The 25,508-nt window shown below is 39.6% G+C and overlaps 2 protein-coding genes across 2 annotated transcripts in view; both read right to left on the bottom strand.

The window, feature by feature from the left end:
- Positions 1 to 3,846, bottom strand: part of srla (sarcalumenin a) — a 35,073-nt gene extending 31,227 nt beyond the window's left edge. The window contains exon 1 of the mRNA XM_084711317.1: positions 3,718 to 3,846. Coding sequence (XP_084567443.1) covers positions 3,718 to 3,802 — 85 coding nt within the window. The 5' untranslated portion in view covers positions 3,803 to 3,846. The remainder of the gene's footprint in view (positions 1 to 3,717) is intronic.
- Positions 3,847 to 8,085: 4,239 nt separating this feature from the next.
- Positions 8,086 to 24,944, bottom strand: LOC146330958 (transcription factor AP-4-like). The gene is made up of 7 exons (XM_084711306.1): positions 24,545 to 24,944; positions 18,687 to 18,852; positions 18,416 to 18,514; positions 17,146 to 17,316; positions 14,661 to 14,807; positions 14,181 to 14,351; positions 8,086 to 8,442 (listed from the first exon to the last, which is right to left on the bottom strand). Exons 1-7 carry the CDS (start codon positions 24,775 to 24,777, stop codon positions 8,287 to 8,289), a joined length of 1,143 nt encoding a protein of 380 aa, XP_084567432.1. The 5' UTR covers positions 24,778 to 24,944; the 3' UTR covers positions 8,086 to 8,286.
- Positions 24,945 to 25,508: the final 564 nt, after the last annotated feature.

Genomic DNA, 25,508 nt, shown 5'->3' with positions numbered 1-25,508 from the left:
TGTGAATCAAAAGTGTTAAAGTGTTAAATATTGGTTGATTCAGGAAGTGAAAGCACATGAACTGATTCGTGGCACATTTTTGAAAAACACGTTTTAATCTTTTGGCTTGGGAGAAGGTATCAAGTGCTTTCAAGCTAAAAAGTCCAAGTGAAGTCATGAATCTTTTTTTTGCAGACTCATGCACACAGACACACAGACACAGACACAGACACACACACACACACACACACACACACACACACACACACACACTTGCTAATAAACCTGAAAAACTCACCTAGTTACCTCATCTTTGTTTATACTGTTCAAAATCTCACACTTTATGTGACATGCTCAAACAAATCTAAATGGGACCTGCGAAGGGGAGGGTGTTACCACTTTATTTCGATCACTACATCTAGAAGTACTTTTTTCCATTTACCTCGACTTTTAATTGTCTGCTTATGTAACCTCACACAGTCCAGCTGTTTGGCTACTGAACTCTGGTCTTACATGCCCTCTGCTGTGCTCCCTCATGCCTGTTTTAGCTGGGACATCCCCTTGACATGGACCCTGCTGACAGATTAGCAGTTCTGCAGAGCAGCAGTGATGAAGCTTTTTTTAATGCTGCACTGACTCTAGCTGTAGACATGGAGTGTACAGGGACTCATGTTTGACTTTATGATTGTCTTGTCATTTCAAGGATGTGTAAGTCTTTGTGTGTGTGTAGCCCATATGTAGATGTATGTAGATGTGCGTGCATTCCTGAGAATCTGAAAGAGATTTGCATCAGTGTATGGCATTGATGACCACAGTATCTGGTGACTTTGTCTGACTGATGCCTGACACCTGACTACGGCAACTTGTAGAGGCCAAAATGAACCAGTGCAAGGACAGACAAGGGTATTTTCTGCCTCAGCGTTGATGTTGCTACAAGGAGTTTTTCACTAGTTGGGTGCAGTATTGGGTAGTTACAGTAGGTACGCGTTCCTAACAATATCCAGGGATTACTGAATAACCTTTTGCAATAATTTTGATTTAAAAAAATTAAATATATCCACTGCTGTTGGTCAGTGTCTATGATAGTTAGTGAGATTCAGTATTGTGACAAAGCACCTTTGCTAATTTTTGAGTTTTGAAAGATGCTCTCCCCCTCATTATACCTTACACTGGTTTGTTTTTTTGCTGCTAAAATATTTAATATTTAATAATAATGAATTAATAATAATTAAGCAGCTAGTAGCAAGCCTAGCGAGTTCCCCATCAGGGGAAAGTGGGAAATATATACAAATCAATTATTTTGCAATAGAGAGGCAAAGTCATGTCCCTTCCAGGACCTAGCTTCAAAAAAAAAAACAACAACAACAACAAAAAAAAAAAATGAACGGTAGTTATGTCATGAATTACACACATGCTGTTTGCCAATTTAAAAGATAATTTTACAAAGTCTCATTTTGTGTTAGGTTGGTCGTAGCTTAGATTTTTGTGAAACTGCTCAGTCAACTGCGTCTCTTGTCTTGCACAATATATGTCACTTGTAACGTTATCTAACTTTAAGTGCTTTGTCCAGCAACCCCTGGTCTGCAAAGAGAAAGAACGAACAAGACCCGCTGTTGTGTGACTAACTCCCGGTACAAAAAACACAGAGGCATCGTAGCTTCAGGAGCTAACGTTAGCTTTGGAGGGAAACAGTCATGATGTCACCCATGCAACTACTGTAGTCTTTCTAATTACGTATCCTCAGAGTCTTCCTCTTCCTCAGGAAGGGGTGTGACTTCAGCTCTTTATTTACTCCATGTACACAGTAATCTCAGTCAGCACTCCTCTGGCAGTAGCACAGCGTCTCTCTGTCTACCCTCGCACTGTGAGCCTCATGCAGGAAACAGCTTTTATTATGTTGTAGCATGAAAAACACTGGCTATTTGTATATAGTTATTCTTTATGCCTGATCAGGTCGGATTTCTCCTTGAAATCCAATTTAAAAAAGCTAATTTTTACATTTTCCCAGGCCAAGTTACAGTAGGCAGTACGTTAATCAGTTAAAAAAGGCCTGATAATAAACCATTTTATTTTTGACAGTAATGCTTTTGTCAACAGGGGGCGCCAAAATCAATAAAGTAAGAACATTCTTTGTAATAGCTTAACAAAGTCACCCAACAGTCTGTAAAACGTAGAAACAACAGCAACCACAGTGATGTATAAAACTCAATAGCTTTACTATGTATTGCAAGTGGCAAAGCTGTAATTTCCATAAATTTGCTCAGTTCATTTGACATGGGATTAAAGGTAAGCCCATGAAATATCAAGCGCCAAAATCCTCACTGGTAGAGTTACACACATGCGTTCAGCTGCTGTGAAAAGACAGTCAACCTGAAATAGATCAAGAGGGAAAACGAACAGTTCCAGCCAGCTTTTTGCTTTGGCTGCAGCAGCGAGTGTGAGTCTTTGTAGTGAGTCCAAGTCACTCTGTCACTGTGTTGCTCTTCAGGGCAGAGAGAATAAGAGCAGCAGACAGGACAGTTTCCATCAGCTGTCCTCTTGTACAACCACACAGACCCCACACTGCACAACATACATAGATACAATTATACCTTTTCTGTCCAGTGAGCTGCGATTACATGTACTGAGGTTTGTGTAAATAAGAGCAGTAAAAACTAGTCAATTAATTGATAAATTGCAGGGGTGGTTCTAAAGTCTACAATGATAACAAGTCACTTTCTCACAATGATATGACTAATATGGCTGGCACCATGTTACTGAAACAAATACCTATCATGGTATTTTCTGTTAAATCTAATAAAGTATATAGAGTATAATCAGTGTATTGTCAAACACTTTGTCATAATAAGTAAAGAATTAAGGTTTTAATGGACAAACTTTCCTATTTAACCTCTCGCTACAGAGTGATGAGGTCTCCATAAATCTAGATCTTGTCTGAGAATCACCATTTTAAGTTTTCATCAGTGTCAAAGTAATTCATTGATATTAGTCTGTACATCCGTGGCGACATTGCAAACAGCTACTGCTAATAGCTAGTTTGGCTCCATTCAATTGTGTTAATTTACAAAAATATATTTTTTTAAATTTATGTCATCTTTTGTGCGATACTACTTTGAGTACTATTATTACCTGGGTCAAAGTGCCCCTCTGCCAAACAACTGGCCCCCACAGAAAAACTTCAGACACTGATTAGTTGTCAACTATTAAATTAAGGCCAATATTTTTGATAAATGTTTTCTGGTTTCCTTATCCCAGTTAACTGAATGTCTTTAGGTTGCGGACATTTGAGGGTGCCATTTTTGGGCAGGAAACAACATTTTTCAAAATTTTCTGACATTTTATGAGCCAAACAGCTAATCAACTAATCAACAGATTAATCAATAATTAAATAATGGTTAGTGTAGCTGTCTATCAGCATTTGAGATGTATTTCAACCCAATTCTTGGTACATTAGGCCATAGAATACAGAAAAGAGGTCCTGGGGGCTGTGTGAAAATCACAAAACTCAACATTTATTTAACATTTTCTACATTAACGACCTGTAAAAAATCATTGCCCATAGTCAACTCTCTGAAAGACACACAGCTGTCTCATATGCTCAAAGACACAGACTGAATACATATGCAGCTATCTGAAAGCAGTGGATCAGCATTTCCATTTCACAAGACAACACAACACGCAAAACAGCACTAAAACCCTGAAATATTTCCTCCAAACCCCCTCTGTCCTCCACCATACCTGCAGTAGACAGGGCCAGCAGAGACAGCAAGCAGCACGCGGACAGCAGGAACTTCATTTTGGCTGCCAGGGGCCTTCCCCTCATTCTGCCTGGCTATATATACCACCCCGGCTGAAGGTCAGAGGGCATGCCAGTGGAGGTGGTACTTGCAGCTGCACCCATATCAGCCATTGTGTGTCCGAGCAGCTGCCTGGACCAATCAGGAATGTTGAGAGCAGAGTGAAGCAGGAAGACACTGTTGTAGTTTTGTAGTTTTAATCATTTAATTGTAACGTGGGCAATGGTTAGATATGTACATAAATGTAAACAAATGGTTTTAAAATCCACTATTACTTGTATGCCATGTATCATATTGTCACAGGGATGGGAGGCTTTCTTAAAAAAATGTATTCCAACACAATTCCTAATTACCTGTTAAAAATCTCATCAGTACCTTATCCAAGAATCACAGTATTAAAGTAATGTAACTTGATTACTTTCTGTTACATCTGGATTAGCCCTAATGTTAGTGGTGTGTATGTGTAGCTAGAGTTGGCGGTTGGTCTGTGAAGCTAATATTAGTAGTTTTTCTGTGTAGCTAACATTAAAAGATGGTCTATGTAGCTAATTTTTGCATTTGATCTGTGGCACTAACATTAGCGGTTGATCTGTGAGCATTTGGTCTGTGTAACGAACGTTAGCATTTGGTCTTACCTGTAAATATTTCTTTAAATTAGATGTTGAGACAAGATAAGGGCAAATTTCCTGTCACGAGAAAGGGCTACAAAGCCTGACTATTTCACCCATCTAAAACAGTGAATTAAGAAATGTACAGCACTTGGCTTGTGGTGCTCACAGCAGATCAGAAAAGCAGATCACATCAGAAAAACACCAGTGTCTCCTCCCAAAAATCATGACCTGGTTACTCAAGATATTCCTCAGACCTTGTTGTGAGCAGTTTCATGTTGGAACTAATTTCTTTCTAGCAGATATAAAGTAGTTTCAGTAGATTCTACCATAGGAATTCTGAACATGATTCTTTAGAAAACAGAATATACATTTTTCCGCACTCCTCTTTTCATTTTATCTCTTCATACTTATCCAGACTTGGAAAGTCAAATTCCATACTGTGTCTGTAAAATGTTTAAATTCTTATCATCAGTACCATCCAGTAGTGTTTTCATTACTTTCAGATGATATTAAGTTTTTTTTCCTGTAAAAATACACATTTCTCACAGCTGGAGATCTCTAGTAACCATGTTCCTAAACAAGGATTAAATGGAGGCCTGTGTGCCACCTGTGTTTATCAGAAATGTGACGAGCTGCAGAGCGGTCTCTCTGCTGTTGCCAAATGAGGAGTTGCTCAATGTCACCACCTGGTGGACATACAGCCTCACATCGAGCATAATTGAAGGAACCAAGGAAACAGGGTGTAATAAAAAAAGTACAAATTTTATTTTTTTTTTCTGTCTTTACAAAGGCCTGTATACCCAAGTTTTTTTTATAAACAAAATATAACAGCTTCTCATCGACCTGGACTGATGGAAAAAAAAAAAAAAAATCACAAAAATATAAAAAATGCTTGTCACCAAAAATGGAAAACAGGACAAGAAAACAGAAGAGCATAATAATAAACAGCTGTCAAGTCACAGCAAAGAGTTTACAAAAAAATAAATGGCAAAAAAAAAAAATCTTTCTCATTGTTGATTCAGGCAGTACAGAACAGCAAGTGCTTCATATCAAATATCTCAAATTCCACCATAAGACAGCAGTGCTGCAACACAATGTACAGAAATATGTGGGGAGAAGTGTTCAGCTGACCGATGACCACTTGTCAGCAAAACACCAAACCCTTAAACCAAGTTTCACAAGCAAAATATGACAACCACCCCCACCCCACCCCACCATCCCCTCCCCTCCCCTCCCCTCCCCCATGTTTGGCATGAAATATACTAGTCTAACCAGATATAAAATTGATGTCAGTGGGTGAATAGTGTCCACGCATCTCACACAAGACAGTTTCACACTGAATGCATCAGTCATGTGTTAATGTAATAAAAAAAAGGAAACCCGCAAAAAGAGGAGAAAAGAAAATGTCAAAACAAAAGCCCGCTAACATGCATTCAATTGGCAACTGAACATATAAGAGATCAAAAGACAGAAACAAATCCAAATAAAAGGAATGTTTACAGCATCAAGTCAGCGTGTCAAATAGAGTATGACAGGAGGGAGGCTCGATGCAGGGATTTCCAGTCAAATTCCCGAGAGAAGTATAACCAATTAAACATGAGGTGGACAGACTTGGTGCGTTTCAGAGAGGTGGAGGTTTCGGGAGAAATCTGCAACTCAGTTCAGTGCTTATTTTTGTTAGAGTTATGTACTTTTTGTGGCACCTGATGGACTGAAAACGCACATCGATCTGTAAGTACATGTTTAGTTTTCCAATTAAGCTTTTCTTGCTAGTTTCTTTTCATTTTTATTTTACTATTTATGTGAAAATATCACAAAATGAGTAACACAACACGTCTCCTCCCTGCTCTCTAAGCAATTCCAAGATGTGGAAATGAAGCATATCATTTCGCAAACGAGTCCAGACACATGCAATAAACGTGATAAAGTGTCAAATTACACACGATGGGTTTGGGCCTCAGCTCACTGCTGGTCAGCACAGGACCTGGTTGACAAAGAGCACCTTACAAGTAGAGACTACATTCTTTGTTTCATACATATACTGTAGGTGTAACGTACACACCTACCAACGGTGCATAGATAACTTCACCTCATGTATAAATGACACCGACAAAATGGACTGAAGATGGAATTGCATAAATACCAAAAAACTCTAGTGCATAGTCAGTGAAATCAACAAACCAAGACTAGAAGATAGACTGGAAGTCTTTGGAGGAGAACCGGAAGCCTTCATGTAAACGCAGCATTTGAATTGTGGACATCTGTTCCAGATGATCACATCAGCCAAACTTTCCAATAATTCATATGTGAGGACTAAGTTGGATCCAGTCAAACTGTCAGAGATTGAATTTGTTTGCATTCCAGCAGTGAAACAACATGTGGTTCTATTGTTAAAAACTTTTTTTTTTTTTTAAGTTAGGGTTGAAACAACCTCTGGCACCAGTAGAAATGAGTGGGGTCTAATGTGATTGGCTCAAAATTTTAAAAAGTACAGTTCAGCCCCAAATCAAAAACACATATTTGTCCTCTTGCCTGTAGTGCTATTTATCCATCCATACTGCTGTGTGTTTCGTAGTTTTGGAGATTCAATCCATAGAGATTTCTGTTTTCTCTCCAATAAAAAATGTTTTTTTTTACACTTTGAGCACCACAAGCTGAGTGCCATTTAGTCCCATTATATTGAAGTGAACAGACATCTCTACAGCTGATATCTCTGAAACTGTGCAACTAACACCAAATCTAGAAGAAAAAAAACCCCAAAACACTACATGATACACAGCACTACAGGCCAGGGGAAAATAAGTGGTTCAGATTTTAGCGTGAACTGTATCTTTAAGTTTGACTTAATAAAAAAAAAAAAAAAAAAAAAAAAAAAAAAAAAATTACCTCAAGGCCCCCGGTTCCCTTGAAAACCTGACAAACCTCCAATTTTAAGTTGTTAATCTCAACAAAACAAAATCTTCACCTTCAACATTCAGTAACCCTGACAGTAAAAAAAATGTTAACAAAAACATGAAAAACATTAAAACCAAAAAGACAATCCATATAAATTGTTCATCAGCTTATTTTTAAGGGGTTATTTTGATATCAAGAACGACCTTTTTTTTTCAAGTAAATCAGACAGAATTTCATTCAACACCTACCCTCCAATTAGCTTTGCAATTACAATTTTCCCAAACATTTTAAATTTAGAAATGCCTTTTGTTGTAGTTTAAGTTGGGCCACTGGCACCATAATTTCACCAGAAAAACATGAAGAAAAACAAAAATTGAGTAGGACTGGGGAAGAAATAGCTGCAACTCAATATCCCTTCTCAGAATCAAGAGCTGCGTTCTTATTGTGTTGTTACATTCAACTCTCCATTGTACTGACTCTTATCAATTTGTGGCACATGTAATACTGTCAGCGTGACGACAGGTAACTGTGATACTGTGACTGTATGTAGCACACATAAACACACATGGAGGACGGACTGATGCTGATAGCTTTTTACACAAGGAGACCCTCAAGTTTTCAAGTAGCCACAGACCGGCTCTGACACGGAGGAAAAAAAATCAGCTTCTAGAAAGCCCACAGGGCCTCCTCTGCACGCTGACCATCCTATGTTTTCAATCTTCAGAGATTTTACAGTACAGGACTGACACAGAGCTTAACCACTGGATTTAAGAGTTTGGATAATGCCAAAGAAAGATTTCTTCTTCTTTTTTTTTTTAAAGTAGTCAAGCTGCTGGAGGGAATCTTACAGTGAGTAGGTATTTTAAGTGTTTGTTTGTGATTGATTGTGTGTGTGTGTGTGTGTGTGTGTGTGTGTGTGTGTGTGTGTGTGTGTGTGTGTGTGTGTGTGAGTGAGAGAGAGAGAGAGAGAGAGAGATAGAGACAGACAGAGTTCATGCAGCGGATCAGTTCATTGAGCAGTCCTCTCCCTCTGTGTCGGTGTCTGTGTCCGAGCAGGCGGTGTCCATGGCAATGTGGGCGGGGCTGACGATGACGGCTCGCCTCTGCTCTTCCTCGGCGCTCGCTCTCCTCTCCTGAGTGCGTTCGATGTGCTGGATGGCCTGAGAGCAGAGGATGAAAGAGCACTGAAGGCTGCAGGAAGTGTTCACTTCGCTGAGAGAAAACTAGCATCTTCACTATGAAAAGGATTGGGGCCACATGTGAAAAATTTATTTGAGTTGAAAGTCTGCATCCTGAGATTAAAGTCAGAAGTATGATAGTTAAGTCTGAAATTCATTTAACTTTTCATGTGGTCCCAATCCTCTTGCGTAGTTAAAGGAGACCCATTATGCTCATTTCCAGCTCTCTATCTTCATTCTGGGGTTCCTCTAGAGCAGGGGTCCCCAAATGGCGGACCGCGGTCCGAGTCCGGACCCACACGCTGTCCTATACGGACCTGGACCTATAACCAATAAATTATTAAGAGATTTAAATTTTGACGGGACGCTTCTATTTTAACTGGCGCAACTTTTCTCGTCTTTCCGCCGCTGGTTTATCTGATCAGGAAACACACAGACCAACTGCAGAGAAGCTGCGTGTGGAGGAGACTGTTGTTAATGACGGAGTTTATTACAACAGAAACTAACGTGATGGTTAATGACATCGACACCAACCAGATGCACTTATAAAATTAAACAACTGTATAAAGAGGCCTGTAAGTAAAACAGGAGAGTCTGTGTTTCTCTGTGAGAAACTTTCAGATCTTCTCACAGCAGAGTGAACAGGTGAGGGAGGAGAGGAGGACAGACTGATCACTAATCAATCACTGATACCGTCGTCCTCTCGGACTGATTAAAAAATAAAAATGCCAAAATTGGTGACAAACCAAACCTGGGTGTCCACACAAATAAAGTCTTTGTGTAAAACACTGCAGAGTTTAACATCGTGCTGTTTACAGACAGTCTGCTGTCTGTAGTTTGACAGAGACAGAGAGGGTCGTGTCTAGAAGGGAACCCTAGACCCGCGAAAGATCGCGCGAGTTTGATTATTTTAGTTGAAATGACGAACACAAATCTTGCGAGAGTTGTGCAAATAAAGCGTTACCTTCTAGAGACTGAAAAAGGTGCGCAGCTCCAAAAATAGAAAATCATGTCGTGGTGTTGATGTTTTTAATGTGGCGGGCTGCCATAAATAAAACACTATTCACTGATCCACAGAGAGTCACTGAAACACTGATCACTGACCTGCTGTGATGGAAAAATACTCACATTCTTTACTTAGGTAATTTTACATTGTGGTATTAGTGTTTTTACTTAATTACAATTTAAAAATTGTGCATGTTATTGTTTCCTTTTTTGAAAAATCAACATTTTTATTGCTGTTGTTGTACTTAAATGGTATTCTTATCGCTATTTTTTTATTACTAAATACAGACGTGCAAACTCATAAGAGGAGAAAAAGGTGACATGTTGGTAAACTAGTCCCCTGTCCTCTGGAGGTCTGTCCTGCTCAGAAGAAACATGTTGTGATTTAAACATGTGAACAAAACGTTCTGGTGACTGTTTCAGTTAAAAGAGTTAGTTCACTCTTCTGTTTGTGGTTTCTGCAGACATTACTACCTTTACTTTTACCTTTGTGCTAAAATAAAGTAAATACAGTAAAAGTAAATCTACATTAAAAGTAAAGTTACTTTGCTGAGTATTTTTACTTTAGCAATTTATAGTTGTTCATTTAATAGACCTGTCTTATCTTTTCTTTTGTATATTACCATTGTTCTTAAATAAAGCAAAAGTAATGTAATAGAAAAAAAATGCAGAACAATATTTCTTATTTGATTACTCGATTAATTGGCAGAATAATCGGTAGATTATACTTAAATTTTACTGGTTCGGCCCACTCGAGAAAGTTAGACATTATGATGTTCCGGACCTTTGCTTTAGGAAATTTTCTCTAACTGGACCTCTTTGAATTTTAATTGAATACCCCTGCTCTAGAGTTCAAAATCACACCAGCTGCCGATTCCCACTGATTATTGCATGTAAACACAACTTAATTCACTGACTTTGGTGAAAATGGATCATATTTTATGGATGAAATATTTTCAGTTTTTTGCTCTGATGTCCTCCAGCTGCTCTGTCTCAACTTTTGGCTATTTAAGCTAGTTTGGTGCTACATGTTGTTAGCAGCTAGTTGGCTAGTTTGCTCACTGATACAGTGCCTTGCAGAAGTATTCAACCCCCTTTGGCTTTTTGCATATTTAATTACATTACAACCTGTAAATTAAATGTTTATAATCTGAATTTTACGTAATGGACCTGTACAAAATAGTCTGTTGGTGAAGTGAAATTAGAAAAACATATTATTATTATTATTATTATTGTTTTTTTAATGAAAAACTGAAAATTGGTGTGTGCACAGGTATTCACCCCCCTTGCTATGAAGGCCCTAAAATTTCTGGTGCCACCAGTTACCTTCAGAAGTCTCATAATTAGTGAAATAAAGTCCACCTGTGTGCAATCTAAGTGTCACATGATCGGCTACAACACCACTAAGCAAGAGGCACCACTAAAAAAAAAAAAAACACCATGAAGACAAAAGAGCTCTCCAAACAAGTCAGGGACAAAGTTGTTGAGAAGTACAAGTCAGGATTGGGTCATAAAAAAATATCAAAATCTTTGATGATCCCCCGGAGCACCATCAAATCCATCATCATCAAATGAAAAGAACATGGTACCACAACAAACCTGCCAAGAGAGGGCTGGCCACCAAAAGTCACGGACTGGGCAAGGAGGGCATTAGCCAGAGAGGCAACACAGAGACCAAAGGTAACCCTAAAACGTTATGTCTGGCGCAAACCTTACACATCCTATCACCCCAAGAACACCATCCCCACAGTGACACATGGTGGTGGCAGCATCATGCTGTGGGAATGTTTTTCAGCAGCAGGGACTGGGAGACTGGTCAGAATTGAGGGAAAGATGGATGGTACTTAATACAGGGATGTTCTTGAGCAAAACCAGTTTCAGTCTGTCAGTGATTTGAGACCGGGACGGAGGTTCACCTTCCAGCAGGACAATGACCCTAAGCATACTGCTAAAGCAACACTCGAGTGGTTTAAGGGGAAACATTTAAATGTGTTGGAATGGCCTAGTCAAAGACCAGACCTTTGTCCAATTGAGAATCTGTGATCAGACTTGAAGATTGTTGTTCACCAGCGGAACCCATCCAACTTGAAGGAGTTGGAGCAGTTTTGCCTTGAGAAATGGGCAAAAATCCATGTGGCTCTATAAAGTACTGACTTTAGGGGGGTGAATAGTTATGCACATTGAAGTTTTCTGTTATTTTGTCCTATTTGTTGTTTGCTTCTCAATAAAAAAAATAAATTACATCTTCAAAGTTGTAGGCATGTTCTGTAAATGTAATGACGCAAACCCTCAAACAATCCATTTTAAATCCAGGTTGTGAGTAGGGCTGGGCGGTATGACCCAAAATTCATATCACGGTATAAACTGATTTAAAAAACAACAACAACAAAAAAAGCAAAGATATAATGTAATTTTTTGAGCATTTATTGTGCAGAAGAACAACAGAAGTAAGGATAGTGCCTCAGAAGACAAAAATTCAAAAAATTCTTAAAAAAATAAAGTGGATATTGTAAACAGTACTTCAAGTAAGAGAGGTTTTCTATAAGGCAAATGGCAAAAACAGTGAAAAGGTTCTGTAATCCTGTAAAAATCTGGAAAAAATACCTAAGTAAAGAATGTGAGTATTTTTTCCATCACAGCAGGTCAGTGATCAGTGTTTCAGTGACTCTCTGTGGATCAGTGAATAGTGTTTTATTTATGGCGGCCCGCCACATTAAAAACATCGACACCATGACATGATTTTCTATTTTTGGAGGTGCACACATTTTTCGGTCTCTAGAAGGTAACGCTTTATTTGCACAACTCTCGCAAGATTTGTGTTCGTCATTTCAACTAAAATAATCAAACTCGCGCGATCTTTCGCGGGTCTAGGGTTCCCTTCTAGACACGACCCTCTCTGTCTCTGTCAAACTACAGACAGCAGACTGTCTGTAAACAGCACGATGTTAAACTCTGCAGTGTTTTACACAAAGACTTTATTTGTGTGGACACCCAAGTTTGGTTTGTCACCAATTTTGTCATTTTTATTTTTTAATCAGTCCGAGAGGACGACGTTATCAGTGATTGATTAGTGATCAGTCTGCCCTCCTCTCCTTCCTCACCTGTTCAATCTGCTGTGAGAAGGTCTGAAAGTTTCTCACAGAGAAACACAGACTCTCCTGTTTTACGTACAGGCCTCCTTATACAGTTGTTTAATTTTATAAGTGCATCTGGTTGGTGTCGATGTCATTAACCATCATGTTAGTTTCTGTTGTAATAAACTCCGTCATCAACAACAGTCTCCTCCACACGCAGCTTCTCTGCAGTTGGTCTGTGCGTCTCCTGATCAGATAAACCAGCGGCGGAAAGACTAGAAAAGTTGTGCCAGTTAAAATAGAAGCGTCCCGTTAAGATTTAAAATCTATTAATAATTTATTGGTTATAGGTCCGTATAGGACGGCGTCTGGGTCCGGACTCGGACACACATCTTGCAGATGACATTTTTCTGCTCAACATCCGACTTTTTAAACCCGAACCACGTCCAAATCATGGATGTAGCACCATTTTTTTTTTTTTTTTTTACCAGCCCCTCCTTCTCCGCCGTTACTGTGCTTGCGGCCATTTTCACACCGAGGCAGGTGCGATGTCATCGTCGGTATGACGGCAGAGCACAAATCTCTACCGTGGCCAATTTTATATCGTTTCTACCGTCATACCGTGTATACCGCACAGCCCTAGTTGTGAGGCAACAAAACACAAAAAATGTCAAGGGGGGGTGGATACTTTCACAAGGCACTGTAGGTCTGGCTATGCAAGAGCACGCAGTACTTCTGAACACCGTCTTAGCATGGAAAATAGTGATATGGCATTAATTACCGTTTATCAGACCACAGATGAGACAAGAATTAGGTTGTAAAATGATAAACACAGCTGGAGCAGAGTGTTTATGGGGGCTGATTACTGTAAAACACAAACACACAACTTTGTAACTTAATTGATTTTGGTGAAAATTGATCATATTTTATGGATGACATGTTTTATGTTTTTTTCTCTGATGTCCTCCATCTGCTCTGCCTCAACTTTCAGTTACGAAAGCCTTATTTGTTGTAGCCACTAACTGCTAGTTAGCTCCATACAGCTGACTCTGACTGGACTGGGAGCTCAAAACACCAGCAGAGCACATGTCTAACTTGCTGTAGCAGTTAGCTAGTTAGTAACAGGTAGAAATACTTGCAGGCCTATACCTGTCCAACAGAAACTCTGTAAATCACAGAGAATTAAGCAGCCACAGGACACCAGAGGGAAAAACAGAAAATATGAAACTCCTTCACATCTGATTAAGCCCTTTCTGTGAGACATACTGAACATAAATATGATCCTGAGCGGAGTGGTTGAATGACGACAGTCTGAGACGGCGTGCCACGTTCTGCACGCTGTGGTGTGCCTGAAGCGGATGGCCATATAAAGAAATACATGAAGGGCCAACATCATCAGCTGGTCATGTGAAGTCATAGAAAGTAGAAAAAAAATCCACCGGAAACGGTACATTCAGAGCAGTCTGAAACCTGCTCACAGGGATTACTTCTACAAACATTCCCATCATTATTTGACACTTTGGCCATGTTTATTATGAACATCCAAAATTCTAACTTTATATATATATGACAGAAAAAAGGATAAACGCATAATAGGTCCCCTTTAAGGCTATAATAAAGGAGTCTGAAACAAACTCCTACCTGCACAATAGTGTCCAGGTTCTGTCTGGATGTGGACACGGTGCTGGTGTGGACAGACGGACTCATGGTCACCACAGTGACGTGATGGTGTGGGTGCTGGGTTAGTGTTGGTGCTGGCACTATGACCGTGGGGTGGTGGGTTGGGGCGGGGGGAGTGGAAGGAGCCAGCACCTAAAGGGCAGAAACAAAAATGTGAAAAGAATTAAAATGTGTTTTTTTTAATTACATCTGAGAGTGTAGGTGTTTACATTCAACTGTTACTGTTGAGACCAGTGACTTCAAGAGCCAGAATACCTTCAGAGGCCATTTCACTGAGCTGCTGTGTCTTAAAGGGATAGTCAGATTATTTGAAGTGGGGTTGTTGTATGAGGTACTTATCGATAGTCACACTTCAAATAATCGGAACAATCCCTTTAAAGTTTGGAAATTGCTACACAGATGCTTACTACTTTAAAAGTGTGTGTGTTAAAGGTTTCTGACCTGTGGGCTGTGTGTTTGTCTGTCAGCAGCGTGGATCTGCTGTAGCCGTAACAGCGTCTGGTTCTGGAGGATGGCCTGCTCCTCCTCCACCTGCTGTGTGATCACCTTCAGGCGCTCGGGGTGCAGCTGGGTGTCCAGAGATCGCACCTGCATGCAAACGCACACAGATTAAAGGGCAGCTCAAATTATTGCATAAATACAGCAATTCAAACACAATTTACATCACAAAAAATACAAGAATTATTTCTACAGAAATTATAGAAAAGTTAGTTAATGTGTGCAATTCACAGCAAATGCTAGAACACACTGTGTTCAATTAAGTCAATAAACAAAAATACTGAATAATTTCCCAGCTCTATTTGGACTCTTTTTGATAATTATCTCAACTGTGCATCTCCCTCATTGTTTACTTTCCTCCTTTCACGGCCTGTTGAAGCTTGTTTGTCTTCACCGCCTGCTCAGTCCCCTTTGTCTGAACCTGCTGTTCAGGCAGATCCAGGATGTGAGCTTATCAGCAGCACACTGGTGTGACTGGTAAATCTGTCAACATCACCAGCTGCCACCTTGTTAAGGTGACTTATAATCAGGTAGAGAACCCAAAGACTGATTACCAGTCAAAATGGTTTCTAAGTCTGAATGATTGATCTGTGTGTTTTGGTAGTTTATATCCACTGTGATCTGAAGTGTGGATAACTTCTCTTAAAGCATTTTATACAAAAAATAGTGTGGACATGTACATGTGATGAAACCTCATTGACTCCTTTCCCGTTGCCAGTAAACAAGTTTGCCTTTCTGTTTTTTGTCTTTTGTAGTTTCTCACTGAATCTCTGTATCTTATTATTTCAATACATAAAGAGCAGCAGGAGCAGTATTGCGTTCACTTTACCGCACCGTTGTGACAAAAAGAGAGCTTAGCCAGAAGGTAAAGCTCTCCATCTACCGGTCGATCTTCATTCCTACTCTCATCTGCGGTCATGAAGGGTGGGTCATGACCGAAAGAATGAGATTGCGGATACAAGCGGCAGAAATGGATTTTCTCAGGAGGGTGGCCGGCATCTCCCTTAGGGATAGGGTGAGAAGCTCAGACATCTGTGAGGAACTCGGAGTAGAGCCGCTGCTCCTTTGCATAGGATATCACCTGGTCGCCTCCCTAGGGAGGTGTTCCAGGCACGTCCAGCTGGGAGGAGGCCATGGGGCAGACCGAGGACTAGGTGGAGGGATTATATCTCCACCCTGGTATGGGTAAGCCTTGGGATCCCCCAGTCAGCGCTGGCTAATGTAGCCACGGAAAGGGATGTCTGGGGTCCCCTGCAGGAAGTGTTACCTTCGCCAACCAATTTTGGATAAGCGGTTGAAGACGGATGGATGGATGGATAAATTCTTCATATTTATATAGCATATAGGTGCTAGTGGGCTGCCAGAGGCAGGCGAAGTGTTGGAGAGCTAGCCCAGCTTTTACTGAAATCATTTAAGCTATTGACTGTAAATTGAGATCGTAATACTCTCTGTTTGACTGTGTTTATACAAACAACTGTTACAGTCACTACTATTGCTATAACATCGCACTGAAACCAGGTTGACTGTGTGTTCACAGTAATACAGGGCAAGCTAGCTTGGTTAGTCAATTAGTAGTGAGGCTAATGAAAAAAGATTTTACCGAAATTACAGCAGTACAATGAACATATTTAACATTGAGTAGATAACTGAGAGAAAGTGCTTCATGAACCCCAGAGCTATAACACAATTTACACTGCAAGTGATTTCCGAACCTATCTTTGTATACAGTCTATGTGACAGCTCATAGCTTGTTATGAGAAGATAAGAGATTGAAATGGAAACAACCCTGTAGTTTCAAAATAAACGTCTCTCAACATAAATGTCTGAATGTGAAGAATTCACAGCATGAATAAAATATTAATGTTTATATAATGTTTCTAATGGTAGGATAAATACTGCATTTATTTTTTTAATAAAAAACCTTAGAAATTCCAGTATTGTGACAACACCACTCTGTGGTTTGAAGTTTAGTTTCTCTACTGTGTTGTGGTTTGTACTGTAAGGTATCTGCTGTCTTCTACTGCTTCATGTTCACTTTCAGCTGGATTTATGTTAACTTACAACTGAACCATCATTTCCTGTTTTTGCTTCTTCATTGAGACACACATTAAAGTTGCAGTATTTACAGACTGAGACAACAAGCCTTCCATACCTCTGCCAGTATGACGTGAAAATTAGCATGAAATGTTTCTATTGCTGGTGATCAAAGCTGGAGCCGATAAATACCAGTGACTACTGCAGTCATTTGACCTGGGAATGAACGCTGTTTGTGCCCCTTTCCCATTGAACACAAAACTCAGATGTTATTGTTATTTTTTCTTCAGCGTCGTCTTTGTAAATGAGCTTGTATTCTAATTTAGTAGAGAACAGGGCGAAGAATACGAGTCATGAGGAACCTTTGCGCCTCAGACTTCTCCTTTTGTCTCACCTGCTCCTCCATCTGCATACGAGCTGAGCGCTCCTTGTCCAGTTGCTGTCGGAGCTCTAACATCTCCCTCCTCAGCTCCTCCACTTTCTCCTCCTCCAGCGTGTCTGGAGACCCAATCCCTTCGTCCTTCTCTTCTGCTCGCCTCCTCTTGGGTGATGAGCCACTGAACTCCTACAGTGACATGGAGGCCATACATGGTTAAGTTTATTAACAGACAATGTGAACATCTATATATTGAAATTAAGTATGCGGGGGACAGGTGCTCCAAAACCAGTCAGTTTGTGCATAATATCAAGAGTTTCCTCTAAATTTAAAGAACAGCTGGTTGGGGTGGCTGGTAACTGGTAAATGCACTTTTTTGTATGGCTGTGCACAGATTGAGGAAGTACTGTACAAAATTAAAGTTCAGCTGAAAAGATACTTGCACATTGTGTCCTACTTGACATTTATTTAAGTAGCCTCACCAAACACACACACACACACACACACAAATGCCCTGATGCTGTTTGATCATCAGCTGATAGCAACACTGCCCACATGCACCACATTTTAAACTTATCTTCAATATACAGCAGACAGTTCTGACCTAGCAATCTGATTGGTAAGCCAAAAGAGAGCAAAAAGTTTTATGACTGGAGGGCACATGTTTTTGAAAGGCTAAACACCAACAAATACGGACTGAAGCAGAATATTTCATGAGATAATAGCATGTTCTGAAGTTTGGAAAAATATTAATACGTCTATCTATTTCAGTATATTTAAACTTTTGGACTTTAACGCTCTGGAGTTAATGGAAATATTTGGGTCAAAGAGACTCTGTTCAGCTTTGATGTCACTGGATGATCTGACCTCCATCAGCTGTGGTGGTGAGTCTGTGCCAGGCACTACTTGCTTAAAGATTTTTGTAAAGTTTGCAGATGTAGTAACTGAATCTGTCCACAGAAAAACGTTCTTTCTGTAGATATCTTGGTTACAACATCCATTTTAGATTGGGAAATCACATGACCTCCAGAAAACATTAATATTAGGCTCAAAGTCACTGCTGATTCAACAGGTACAAGAAATCATCTCTGTTGCTATATTGTTATTAAGGGTCGGTCTTCTTGCTGGAGTAGTACATTACAAAGGAGCTCTACTGACGTGACTTGCTGTTTCTCAGTTATTAGTCAGACCCCAAGTGTTTCCAGGGAAACAGAGATAACACTAGCAAAATATACAAGAGCTACATAAAAATGAGTTAGACATGAAAAACAATGGTGCAGGCTGTTACCTGGATGAAGCGTTTAAGCTGGTTGTTCTGTGCCAGGAGCTGCGTCTTCTCCTGCTCCAAGGCAAAGATGTAGTCCGCTGTCTGCTGCAAAATGGCCGCCTGGCAGTGACAAACCAGGGGGAAAAAAAGTGAATATGAGAACAGTGAACGTCACTGTCACTGAAGCAGAAACTCCAATCAAGACCAAGGAATCAAAAGTTTAAATTTTTGCCATATAATCCAACAACTGTGTGCGATACTTTCTATGAGTCTGTTTGTGTGTTTACTGCACCTTGCTGAGTTTCTCTCCATCTGTGTGTGGCAGGAGTGTTTTGAGGGACTGGAAGCCTGCGTTGATGCTCTGCATGCGCCGGCGTTCATTGCTGTTGGCGATCTCGCGGCGGATTCGTCTCTCCTGGTCCTGGGCCGTCTCTGGACTGAGTGGGATGTTGGCCAGGCTGACGGACAAAGAAGAGAGACGGTCATTATTCTGTCCATAAAGACTTTGTGTCGAGTCAATGGGAAAAGTTCCTCTCTGATGCACATCTGATGCTTCTTCATTTTCAGGTTTAAAAAGATGGAATTTTCTCCCTACAATTTAGGTTAAAATGGAAAAAAGATGAATTTCAGCTAACAACACAAACCTCTGAAACAAATCTGCTATTCTTCAGCTAGTAAGTAAACATTAAAATTTGCAGTGAGCTTATCTCTTCTCTGACTCCTTCAACCTTTAACCTGTAACTTAACTAGGCTGTAGTCCTGACCTCTCTGCATTCCTCAGTCAAGCTGCTGGAAGTCTTTGAGTTTGGCTGAACTCACTGCCCCCTCACACACCTCCACCACATGAGGTTGGATGTGATGGTGGCGAAACCTCATCTGTCACATTTACTCGGGGGGAGAAATACATGGAGCGTTAAGCCTTAAGATGACCAAAATGGCAAGGTAGTGACAAACCTGGAGAACCAGATCTGAGATGTTTATGAAAATGAAATAAGGGTCAGACCGAGGACACAGCTCACATTGCTCTAAATGGTTCTTTTCTCCAAAAGATGAGCGTGTGGGTGTGCAGCCATACTGTCATATTGTTCAGGAGCTAAATTTAAATGGATTTGGATTTATAACTGAACTGTGTGTTTACAAGTCAGCTTAACTAAAAAGCAGAGAAAACACGCCTGGAAAAAGAACAGAAACACACCAGTCATTAATAGAGCTGTGTACTGGCAAGAATGTGGCGATACAATACTTATCACGATACAGAGCTTCAATTCAGTATGCTGTGATGTGTTGTGATTCTGTAAGCAAGGTGATAGATCACAATTTTTTCATCCAATTTTAGGAAAAATGTCATAATTAAAAGAACACACGCAGTGCTAGCAGCAGAAGCAGCAGCTCTGCTTGCAGGTTTATGTCTGTGTATGTGCTTAATGTGGTCACATGTTTATCCAGTCGAGTGAATATATATCTGCTTATTCTGTCACAGTCTACATTCATCTGTCCGACTTTGCTGATGTAATCATCTGGTGTTACCACGGCGATCGGTTCATACACGCTGGGCGAAGGGGGCTGCCATCTGACAGTGCTGCATCCCCGACCAGTGGCGTGTGGCTGCATAAAGTCTTAGAGGCAACAGATAACTGGCATCATGCATGAATGAGAGATTGATAAATATTTATTTATTTATTTATTTTTTTACAAAATTAAACTACTAGTATTTCTGGTGCCCGACTAGTGTGAGTGGGGACATTTAATCGAATAGTCGTCCCTGCCATATGGTAACCATACTTTGAAGGGGTCATGGTTTTACCTGTGCCTGGACATGAAAAAAAACCCCGATACAGTCCTTATGATAGTAAAATGGGCTATTTAAAGCCAATCAACTGTAGTAATTCTTTTCTCAGAAGAAAATGTGCAAACAACGGAAGCGCATTGCATTCACTGGATAAAAAGAATAGACACCTTATCTTGTAATTACAAGATCCTGATCTTGTACTTACGAGATAAGGTAAAGAAAAAGGAAAAGTCAGTGGCAATGATGGCGCTATCACAGTTAATCTGCTATTACTACCTTCTCGGTTTGAGACACTGGGAATTACTGATGTTTCTTAAAAATGAGGATGGTATTAATATTAGTATGTTAAGACTGTGCAGGTATCTCAAGTCATTAGGATTGTTCAGGCAGAAAGCCCAGTCTGACGTGCTGGATGTTGCTCTCTTTCTGCAGGAGCAGTTGAACCAACACGGGATGCTTCATGGATACAACTTCATATATTTGAAATGCATCCGATCTGGTTTGGTAGTGACTCAGAGAACTGTACGGCACCTTAACAATAAAAACTCAATCATGCATGTCAGCCATGTCAGCTTTTCTGTTGCCACGGTAACGACGTCACATGGCAAAACGCAACAAAGCCACAGTCATAAATAAACCAAGTTTTTAATTTACTCATAGACATATATATGAATTTAACTTCATCTTCGTGGATGTGCAGCGGATCTGAGTGAAGCAGTGGCCAATGTGGCACCTTTCCTTTACGAGATCAGGATCTCGTAATTACGAGATAAGGTGTCTATTTTTTCTTTTTATCCAGTGAATGCAATGCGCTTCCGTAGCAAACACTGTTGCATGAAAAAAAAACAAAAAAAACATCAAATACCGTGAAACCAATGAAAAAAAACCCCAACAAAACGTGATATGAAAATTTTGTCATTCCACCCAGCCCTAGAATTTATACAGTATCACTACACATAATACTGCTATACTCAAGTGTATGGCTGCAACTAAATAAGCTTTTATTGCCAATTATAATCTGTCAATTTTTCTCAATCAGTCAATTAGTTGCTGGCTTCAAAATATCTCAATAATTTTAGGCTATTCTGTGATATACAATATGTATCTTGATATACACATTCTCTAAAATAACACAAATTCTCAAATTCTGGCTAGTGTATTATAAAGTAGGGCTGGATGATACGGACATCAATCTGGATCGATACATCAATTCATTGTTCAGTGATCCAATATTATCAATGCAAAGTGAAAATACTGATTTATATTGTCATCTTTAAGATATGACTTTATTTTGAAATTCTCATGACATGTCACAAATGTCTGGAAGACTTCAGTCAAAACTATCAAATCAGTTGCCATTTTTTGAGTTGACAAATGTATGATATTCAGTTTACTGTCATAAAGGAGCACAGAAACCAGAAATATTCATATTTAAGAAGCTGGTGAGAATTTGAACTCTTTTTATTAAGCAAATCCATTAATAGATTATCAAAATAGTTGGTTGACAACTAATCGAATAATTGCTGCAGCTAAGGAAGTTAATGATTGATCAATTAATTGTCGTTAAAAATTAAACAAGAAATTCCTTAACCTATAATGTATGTTTTGTGCACCATTTCTGTGGCACTCACAGGTAGGGGTGTCCAGATCCGATATTGATATCGGTACAATATCAGCCAGAAAATGAGTATCGGATTTTATCGGACTGCATCTAAAATCTCAGATATAAGCGCTCCGATAAGCAGTCCATTTTCTGCTCCAGCACTTCTATCCATAGGTGACTCTGGTTGCTGACTATTGTTCTCTGTTTGAGTAACATCATTTGATCAAGCCTTTTCTAATATTCCACACTACAAAATAAGTAATAAAAGTATGTATAATTTGTGTATGTTCGGTATCGGCCAATACTCAAGGCTGCAATATTGGTATCATATCGGAAGTGAAAAAGTTGTATCATCCCTACTCACAGGTTTCAGCCAGATAATGGCAGTCGTTTTGAGCAAGAGCTTTCTTGTTTTATGACTGATCACTGAAATCATTTGTGTCAGTTGAAATACTGTTTTACAGAAGTAATGTGCTGCTAGAATTGTTTAAATTAAACTTAAATTGAGAGAAACAATCGTATTTTGTAACTTATTCATTCATTGATTATTAACATTTTCAACTATCAGTTAAGGAAAATGCACAAAATTTGTGAACACAATTGCAGCTTTCTTAATCTACTGGTTAAATGTACAAGCGGTCTGGAGCATATTTCAACATTTAGAGCTTAATTTGGTCATTTCCCCTGGCAAAAGTTATTTGTTGAACACATGCTCACTTTAGGTGAAATATTCAAGGGAGTTTTAAGGCATTTAATGGAGGTTTTTTGTGTTTGAGAGGTGTTAAATGTACAAACCATGTGAGACAAATGTGGGACATGATTACCTACAGAACAGAAGATTAAGAGAATCTTTTATTTATCCCACAATGGGGAAATTTACAGGATTACAGCAGCAAAAAGGGATAGCACAATAGCAGAAGCATCAAAAAAGCAAGATAGAATAAAAAAAAGAAAACAAGCAAGATATAATCAAGAGAAAATAGATATGAACAAGAAAAACAGATAAGAGAAAACAAAACAAGAAACAGACTTAACAGCTGAACTTGCACCACTGTGCATTATCAAATTAAGTTTTGTAAATATCAAAGATCTACTTCAGGTCATCATTATCAAACAAAATAAACTATGTAGCATATACAGGGTGTCTGTAAAGTCTCTTTACAATTTAACATTTATGACAAAAGCAAATGAATAGACAAATCTGTAGAAATTATTACAAAATGAAAAGTAGATATTGAGTTTTCAGTTTTAGTTTGTTTTTTTTAACCTCATTTAATACACCATTAGTGCACAAAGCACATCAAGACGGTACTTGATTTCTTCATGTTTGCTGTAGCATAGCCTCATCAATAGTGGCAATGGCATTAGTGATCTTTTGCTTCATGTGTGAAGCATGAATGTGATTAAAAACTTTGATAACCACTGAGTACATAGAACAAATCTGATTAACATATCTCATCAATTGCTTTTGTAATAATTGTTTTAAATTGTAAAGAGACTTTGTGGAAAAAATTAACCTAAAACTTAACATTTTAAGCAATAAAAACTAAGTGAAATGAGCAACCTCACTCTGGGCACTTACTGAAACGAAATTAAATTGAAAAACAAAGAAGTAAAAACGAAATACAAATAGAAACTAATGAAAATTCAACACTAAAACAACTTTTCTTTTGCATACTACCATGCTCACATTTCTCCATCAGAATCCGAGGCATAAATATTTACCACTGCTTGCTGAGATAAATATATCAGACCTCGGATCAAAACAAGGAAAAACGACAACACCTATCCCACACAGGTGAAACATGTCGGGCCTTTTAAATGTTAGAGATGAAATCAGCTGTTGTGAGCTGGGGTTGCCAGGAGATGCGGACCTCCAACATGGCCGCCGGAGGGCGCGTCTGACAGTCTGAACGGTAGCAGCAGTGAAATGTGACTCCGCCAGCAGCAGCAGCAGGCCCCCTGACATCATGGAGAACAATGCTTTCTGCCTTAAGCGCTCAACTAATGCTAACTCGTTGATATGCTAATAACAAACGCAGAGCTGTGTCCGCCGTCACAGCTGTAAGACGACGTGTTTAGGTCAAGCTAGTACACACGAGTACAAACAAGTCAACAAGCACAAAATTTGGCCAAAGAACGACTCCGCTGTGATAGCTAAGCACTTAGCCAAGCTAAGCTAATTTTAGCACACGACACAACCATGGCTGCTGCGCGGAGTGTTATTTAACTACGCATTCAACACAGCCGAACCCTCATTTTACACCACAGTATTCAACAGACCCGCAAATAAATTACACATTCGGGGAAAACGGCGAAGGATGTAATAAACTGTCGTTATAAACGTGATTTTGTGTGGAGCAGCGAGACGGCGGGGAACACGTTAACTACCACGTGGTTGGTGTTCAACTGGACCCAAATGTATCGATTTCATCTCGCTGCTTTACATATTTCTGAGCTGAATGGCTGCAAACATACTTTGTATGTTATTACATGTAATTCGTCCAGAAGAAGTATATTAACAGAAGTTAAATGAGGCTCTTATTTCCTCGTCGCCAGCAGCAGCAGCTGGTCAACGAGCTGCTAATTTCTACAACCATGCTGCTGCTGCCAAGATATCGCAGCGAAGCTAACGGGCTAGCATGCTAACTGAAGTCAGACTGCATCACACACACACACATACACACACTACAGCCACGCGAGGGATGATTTGAACGTGCAGTTTTCGTATTAACAAATTAAATAGGTAGCCACACACCTGCAGAGACCTCCAATAACATCTTTCTCCGTCTTCTTGAACTGCTGTAAGGACGGTATCTTCTCTGTCGGCATCATGAAATATTCCATGCTTTCAAAGCCACCTTCTGTAGTCCCGTGTTTTCTGTTTTTTTTTCTTCCTCCACCGCTGTCCTTGTTAAAATAAAACGCTATTGGTGTATGGTTTTTTTTTAGCACAGAGCTGTTGCTGTATTCGTCAATAGCACATATCATAAATACAGCTTCAAAACCAGCTGATGTGAAGAATAGAGTAGAAAAATAAAAGTAAGTTCAGGCTGTGTTGCTTCCCACAGCTGATGGGGTTCCCTCCAATGTGTGTGTGTGGCTTCTTGCCTCCGCCTACTACGTGCCAGTGTGTGTGTGTGTGCTGCCTCCGCCTACTACGTGCATGTGTGTGTGTGTGTGTGTGTGTGCAGCTGATCTGTGTGAGGCGGGAAACAGCTGGTTGGAATCAGAGCCCGTTTTCCGGAGAGCAGAACAAACAGACCTGCAGGACAGTCACTGTGTAACTGCAGCTGCAGATCATATCCTCATACAGAAAGAGTGGGGTAGACACGAACAGAATCACTCAGGACGGTGTAAAGGCACAACTATCAGCCAGGAGGAACAAAGTTGAAATATCAATTTAATTGAAAATGCGTTTGTTAACGCTATATGCGGTCTTTTCCGCAACTACTGGCATTTTAAAGCCCCAGCAGTAAAATTTTGGATTTGTGTTAAAATTTGTCATATAAACTCAGTATTATTAAATATCTTGACATTAACACAAGAGCTGCATAATGTGATTTCAAGCTATTACAAGGAACTTTTCTATTCTGTTGATTTTGGAGGCCCCTGTGGACAGAATTGGGAGTGTTTCCTCTGCCATAACCAGTGGTGGACAGTAGTGAAGTACATTTACTTGAGTACTGTACTTAAGTATATTTTTTGAGTATTTGTACTTT

Source organism: Lutjanus erythropterus, chromosome 3, assembly GCF_056507025.1.
Source record: "Lutjanus erythropterus isolate fLutEry1 chromosome 3, fLutEry1.hap2, whole genome shotgun sequence".
Taxonomy (NCBI): Eukaryota; Metazoa; Chordata; class Actinopteri; order Lutjaniformes; family Lutjanidae; genus Lutjanus; species Lutjanus erythropterus.
The sequence above is the reverse complement of the archived record's forward strand: the minus strand, read 5'-3'. Positions and strand labels throughout refer to the sequence as shown.

Coding starts and splice junctions, on each gene's coding strand:
- LOC146330958 (XM_084711306.1), bottom strand. CDS start 24,777: ATGATATGTGCTATTGACGAATACAGCAACAGCTCTGTGCTAAAAAAA. Junction 14,808..17,145: donor GTATGCAGATGGAGGAGCAG/GTGAGACAAAAG, acceptor GTTTGCATGCAG/GTGCGATCTCTGGACACCCA. Junction 14,352..14,660: donor GACAAACACACAGCCCACAG/GTCAGAAACCTT, acceptor TCTGCCCTTTAG/GTGCTGGCTCCTTCCACTCC.